The 7,174-nt window shown below is 45.8% G+C and overlaps 1 protein-coding gene across 1 annotated transcript; it reads left to right on the plus strand.

The window, feature by feature from the left end:
* The first annotated feature begins 258 nt into the window (after positions 1-258).
* On the plus strand, positions 259-5,386 carry agtr1a (angiotensin II receptor, type 1a). Its single transcript, XM_055645698.1, has one exon. The coding sequence runs from the start codon at positions 1,538-1,540 to the stop codon at positions 2,693-2,695; it is 1,158 nt and encodes a 385-aa protein (XP_055501673.1). The 5' UTR covers positions 259-1,537; the 3' UTR covers positions 2,696-5,386.
* The last annotated feature ends 1,788 nt before the right edge of the window (positions 5,387-7,174 follow it).

Here is a 7,174-nt window from a genome sequence, read left to right on the forward strand (position 1 = left end):
ATAGTTAACATTCGGATATGTGGCTGAGGAGGTGCTAACGCAACGTTTAAGAAACATTTAGACAGATTCATGGATGGTGCAGGTTTAGAGGGATATGGGCCAAATGCGGGCAGGTGGGACTACTGTAGATGGGATTTATTGGTCGGTGTGGGCAAGTTGGGCGAGGGCCTGTTTCCCTCTGTATGACTCCATGACTTTATTGTATTCACCAAATCCCAGTTAGTCACACACTTACTGGAGAGAAATCAAGCCAGAAGATGGAGACATGAGGAAAATGGATTACATTCTGATTATCAGTTGCCATGCACTTTGTGCAAGCCTGGAGCTGCTGGTTTGTGATGTTTCTTCACTCAAAAAAGTTTTCTTTTAAATAAATGAATAGTGAATTTGTACTGCAGATCAGTAGTCCCTAGTGGGTAAAAGAAAAATATCATTTATTTTCAAACCAGCTTTGCATTTTGTTTAACTTATAGACTTTCTACGTTCTTAGGTTTGTGTTAATGGTTCATTTGAGCAAAGGAATTTATACTCTGCATGTGCCGCAAGGCTGATCAATAAATTATCTGGGCATTTTGACACCAGGCCAGCACTAAAGGGCCCAAGGTAGTCAAAACACTAGCCTGCCATTAATTGTAGAAACCCAGCCCAATTCATTCATCCTGGTGACAGACAAGACTAGCGCATTTGTTCAAACAATTCAAAGTTGCATTTGATACAGTCCAGTACAGAAACAGGCCCATTTGCCCTCCGATTCCACGCTGACCAGAGATCCCCATACACTAACACTATCCTATCCTACACACTAGGGCCCATTAACAATTGTCACCAAACCCAACTAAACTACAAACCTGTACATCTTTAGAGTGTGTGAGGAAACCTGAGCACCTGGAGAAAACCCACGTGGTCACGGGGAGAAGTACAAACTCTGTACAGACAGCACCAGTAGTCAGGATACAACCCAGGTCTCTAGAGCTGTGAGGCAGCAACTCTCCCCTTGCACCTTGAAGAGTCCCATTCTGGACAATATACTTACATTAAGCCACTTCTGGACACGTAAATAGCTACCACATTATTGAACACATGTTGGACACATGGCCTTCGGCCCACCGAGTCCGTGCCAACCAGCGATCACCCCGTACATGAACCTGCACACACCAGGAACAATCTTTACAACTTAGCGAGGCCAATTAACCTACAAACTTGCATGTCTTGAGTGTTGGAGGAAACTGGAGCAGCCAGAGAAAATCAACGCAGTCACAGGGAGAAGGTACAGCCAACACCTGTAGTCAGGATCGAACCCGGGTCTCTGGCGCCGTAAGACAACATCTCTATCACTGCCAGCATCACTCCAACGTGCCACTGTGTGGATAAGATCAAGTCAAGAGTCAAGACTGTTTTTATTGTCGTATGCTCCTAAATGGAATATTGTTCTTACTTGCTCCAGGTCTCCTCTGAAACATCCTTGAATGAGTGCGGATTTGCGGATCCGTACAGATGTATATTCACATGAAATCTTTTCTCCCACCAGGTGCTGGGCATGTGGTGGCCACAGGTGATCGAAAACACCAGCATCCTTCAAAATCCGATCTCCGACTTTGACCAGAACATGATAGAAACCGCGTCCAATGATTCACTGGGGAATACCTCAGCTGAGGCCAATGCCACCCATTGCACAATAGGGGGAAGGCACAACTATATCTTCCTTATGATCCCTATTATATACACCGTGATCTTTGTGGTGGGGGTTGTGGGAAACAGCATGGTGGTGATCATTATTTACTGCTACCTGAAGTTGACCACAGTTGCCAACATTTTCCTGCTGAACTTGGCACTGGCCGATTTGATCTTCGTGATGACCTTGCCCTTCTGGGCCACCTACACCGCCATGGAGTACCACTGGATGTTCGGAAACTTGCTGTGCAAGACCAGCGCCACAGTGGTGCTACTGAACATGAATGCCAGCGTCTTCCTCCTCACCTGCCTCAGCGTGGACCGCTACCTCGCCATCGTGTACCCCATGAGGTCGAGGTGCCGGCGTACCCTGCTCCATGCCCGGGCGGCTTGCATCGCCATCTGGCTGCTGGCCGCCATTGCCAGCCTCCCCGCCACCTTCTTCCGAAACACCTCCCACTATCACAGCTGGAATCGAACCATCTGTGCGTTCGATTACCCCGAGAGGTACCAGACCCAGTGGATATTTGTTATGGCGCTGCTTAAGACACTGCTGGGCTTTCTAATTCCACTTCTCATTATTTTGATCTGCTATTCCCTCATCATCAGAAGCTTGGTGCAGACCTATCAAGTGAGAAGAAGCAAGCCATCAAGCAAGGAAGTGTTTAAACTCATCGTGGCTGTCGTTGTGTCCTTCATCTTGTGCTGGCTTCCATTCCAGGTCCTCACCTTCTTGGACATGCTGTCCCGTCTGCAGATTATTAAGAACTGCCGCCTTGCAGAAATCATCGACACTTCCATCCCCTTCACCATCTGCATCGCTTACTTCAACAGCTGCCTCAACCCCATCCTCTACAGCTTGGTTGGCCGAAACTTCAGAGAAAAGCTCTTTCTTTTCCTGAGGTGCAGGAGACCCAAGTTAAAACACCACACCAGCCTGTCGACCAAACAAAGCTCATTATCGTATCGGGTCATAGACCCGTCGAGGAAGCAGATGGACACTACTCGGAGGGTGTCACCATGATGGGGTCAAATTCCATCACCGATTAGCAGCAAGTTTCAATTGAATAGAGTCATCGAGTCATACAGCGTGGAGACAGGCCCTTCGGCCCAACTTGCCCACGCCAACCAACATGCCCCATCTACATTAGTCCCACCTGCCTGCATTTGACCCATATCCCTCTAAATCGTATTTTTTTTGAGGTGGCAATTGACAGATTCTTGATTAGTACGGTGGTCAGGGGTTATGGGGAGAAAGCAGGAGAATGGGTTTGAGAGGGAAAGATAGATCAGCTACGATTGAAAGGCGGGGAAGACTTGATGGGCCGAATGGCTTAATTCTGGTCCTATTACTTATGAACAAAGCATCAAGTGCGTGGGAATACTAACTCCTGACAGTTTTCCTCCGAGTCGCACGTTATTTGGAAATATGTCAGTGGTCCTTTATCATCGCTGGGTCTGAATCCTGGAAATCCCTCGCTCAACATGGGAAGAACGGTTTATCAGAAGGATAACCGAAGCTCAACTATGAGATTCATCCCCATCTTCTCATAGGCAATTGTGTTGTCTATGTTGAACCTGAAAATAATGCCCTCGACTCATAAATACATAAAGTACCGACACAGTGGCACAGTGGCACAGCCGGTGGAGATGCTGCCTCACAGCGCCACAGTCCAGGGTTCCACTAATTAAATACATAGAAACATAGAAACATAGAAAATAGGTGCAGGAGTAGGCCATTCGGCCCTTCGAGCCTGCACCGCCATTCAATATGATCATGGCTGATCATCCAACTCAGTATCCTGTTCCTGCCTTCTCTCCATACCCCCTGATCCCTTTAGCCACAAGGGCCATACCTAACTCCCTCTTAAATATAGCCAATGAATTGGCCTCAACTACCTTCTGCGGCAGAGAATTCCAGAGATTCACCACTCTCTGTGTGAAAAAAGTTTTCCTCATCTCGGTCCTAAAAGATTTCCCCTTTATCCTTAAACTGTGATCCCTTGTTGTGGACTTCCCCAACATCGGGAACAATCTTCCTGCATCTAGCCTGTCCAACCCCTTAAGAATTTTGTAAGTTTCTATAAGATCCCCCCTCAACCTTCTAAATTCTAGCGAGTACAAACCGAGTCTATCCAGTCTTTCTTCATATGAAAGTCCTGACATCCCCGGAATCAGTCTGGTGAACCTTCTCTGCACTCCCTCTATGGCAAGAATGTCTTTCCTCAGATTAGGAGACCAAAACTGTACGCAATACTCCAGGTGTGGTCTCACCAAGACCCTGTACATCTGCAGTAGAACCTCCCTGCTCCTATACTCAAATCCTTTTGCTATGAATGCTAACATACCATTCGCCTTCTTCACTGCCTGCTGGACCTGCATGCCTACTTTTAATGACTGGTGTACCATGACACCCAGGTCTCGTTGCATCTCCCCCTTTCCTAATCGGCCACCATTCAGATAATAATCTACTTTCCTGTTTTTGCCACCAAAATGGATAACCTCACATTTATTTGTTTGCCAAAGACAGTAGATTTTCACTTTTCACTCCCCCTAACCAATGAAAACAGTGATTTGTGAGCTGATCACCTGCTTGTATCCAAGGTGTTCAGAGGTTTTACGTACAGTTGTCACCGCCACTGTACCCAAGACTCATTCCCGGCCACAGGGAGGAGGAATAAATAAAACATAGAGCAGTACAGTACAGGAACAGGCCCTTCAGCCCACGTTGTCTGTACTGACAATGATGCAGACCATAATACATGTAATATAGCAGTACAGCTCAACAACAGGCCCTTCAGCCCACAATGTCTATACTGACCATGATGCAGGATATAGTAAATAGAGCATGGAACAGTACAGCACAGGAACAAGCCCTTTGGCCCTCGACGCCTGTGGTTCCTAAAATACCAAATTAAACAAATCCCATCTGCCTGCACATGGTCTGCACCTCTCCATAACCTCCCTGAATTTAGATAGGCCCCTTAATCATTGTACAGTACATATTTCCACCACCTCCCCTGGCAGTGGATTCCAGGCACCTACCACAATGCTTGTCTTATACATCCATTAATCTTTCCCTCTCACATTAAAGCTGTGCCCTCTAGTATTTGACATTTCTGCCCTGACTGCCTACATATAATAAACTTCTAGCATAACCAGTGCCCTGCGAATCAGAAAGCAAGGACGGCCCGTTGGCACAACGGTAGAGCTACTGCCTTACAATGCCAGAGACCAGGGTTCGATCCCGACTGTGGGTGCTTGTCTGTATGGAGTTTGTACATTCTCCCCATGATCTGTGTCGCTTTTCTCCATGATCTTTCGTTTCCTCACACACTCCAACCACATGCAGGTTTGAAGGTTAATTGGCTTGGTAGAAATGGTAAATTGTCCCTAGTGTGTGTAGGGTAGTGTTAATGTGCAGGGAAAGCTGGTTAGTGTGGACTCGGTGGGCCGAAGGGCCTGTTTCTTCTCTGTATCACTGAAACTAAAACAAAATAAAGATTTGCACGACATTGTGTTAAGAAGTGTATTTATAGTAGTGTATTTAACAGGAGTTGGGATAGGCATTTTCAGCCCTTCGATCCTGCTCTGCCATTTACGACTATCACGGCTGCTCTTCAACATTATCACAGCATCCCCATTCTCTTCCTTGCCATTTGTATGGACAGGTACATACTGGTTGTGTTCTCTGTATTTATACTATTAGGGGGAAATAGCCCCATGAAACTTTAAAGAAAGACTTACATAAAACTATTTTATGATGTTCATCCTAACCCACAAAATTCTGTTCATCTATTTTGAAAGCTTTTAACTGTTGGGTATTGTGGACAACTTGTTGGCATACTTGAATATTTATCACGTCTGGTCCTATTTAGCATTGCTTTTTTGTAAGAGCACGACTCTTAAATAAAGTTTTCCCTCTATTGTCATCAGTTAACTTTAATAAACATATTTCAATGTGCTATAACAGTGAGCTGCCTCCATTATTCGAGTAATATGTTATAGGTCAAAAGAAAGGTGTTGCATTGATCCACCAAGTTTCAATGCTACGCAATGTCCCAAAGCACTTCAGACAATGGGATATTCTCTTTAGAGAGAAGTTAGGAAATTCAAGAGTAAGGAGCATTTAATTGTCATCTGTACCAACAACGGAACAATCTAATTCTTACTTGATGCAGCATAACAGGCCTGCAAACACAATACACATAGATAACATTTAATCCGCAAAAATCAATCAATTAATAACCCCAATCATAGTGCAAATAAAAGCTCAAAGTCTTTAGTGCAAACATAGTATATAGTTCATAGCTTAGTGCTATGTGGTGTGCTAGAGTCTGATGGTTTTGGGAAGAAGGCAGACACAAAATGTTGGAGTAACTCAGTGGGACAGGCAGCATCTCTGGAGAGAAGGAATTCTTTCTCCAGAGATGCTGCCTGCCCCGCTGAGTTACTCCAGCATCTTGTGTCTACCTTCGATTTAAACCAGCATCTGCAGTTCTTTCTTACAGGTTTTGGGAAGAAACTGTTCTTGAACCTGGTGGTCACGGTTTCAGACTTCTTTACCTTCCTCCCTATGTTAGGAAAGAAATGAGAGCCTGGCCAGGGTAGTGTGGGTCTATGATGACACTGGTTGCCTTTTTTGAGGCAGAATCTCCTATGTATAGATCACCATAGATAAATTTAGATCCTAAAGATGAATTCCATGGCTGATAGGATACAGCAAACTCCCACTTCCAGAAACGAGATAAATGATCATGTCAGGGAGGAACTGCAGATGCTGATTCATGCCAAAGATAGACACAACATACTGGAGTAACTCAACGGGTCAGGCAGTATCTCTAGAGAAAATAAATAGGCAACGTTTCAGGTAAGAACAACTTCTTCAGACGTAATGACAGAAATGGCCAGAACAAAACAGGGCCGGCAACAGATGAACGCAGGAAGGGTGGAGTCCATAATGGCCCATTGAGGGCTGAGGAAAATGACAGGGATACAAGGATGCGAACAGTGGAACTAGTAAGATGATTAGGGTGTGTGGGGGGGGGGGGGGGGGGGGGGGGGGGGGGGGGGGGGGGGGGGGGGGGGGGGGGGGGGGGGGGGGGGGGGGGGGGGGGGGGGGGGGGGGGGGGGAGAGGGGGGGGAATGTAGGAAGTACTTGAAATTAGATAAATCAATATTCATACCACTAGGTTTTAAGCTACCCAAGTGAAATGTGAGGTGCTTTTCCTCCAATTTGCAATGTGGCCTTGCACTGACAGTGGAGGAGGCTGAGGACAGAAAGGTCAGTGTGGGAATGGGAAGGGCAGTTGAAATGTTTAGTTACTGGTAGAACTTACAAACTCCATACAAACAGCACCTGCAGTTAGGATCGAACCCGGGTCTCTAGCGCTGTGAGGGAGGAACTCTATCACTACGTCAATGTGTCGCCCAAATATATACCATACATACATTCCTATACTACTTTAAAGCTTATTGAATAATGGTCAATGTTGCAAATGGT

The sequence above is a fragment of the Leucoraja erinacea genome, chromosome 14, assembly GCF_028641065.1.
Source record: "Leucoraja erinacea ecotype New England chromosome 14, Leri_hhj_1, whole genome shotgun sequence".
NCBI classification, from domain to species: Eukaryota; Metazoa; Chordata; class Chondrichthyes; order Rajiformes; family Rajidae; genus Leucoraja; species Leucoraja erinaceus.

Coding starts and splice junctions, on each gene's coding strand:
- agtr1a (XM_055645698.1), top strand. CDS start 1,538: ATGTGGTGGCCACAGGTGATCGAAAACACCAGCATCCTTCAAAATCCG.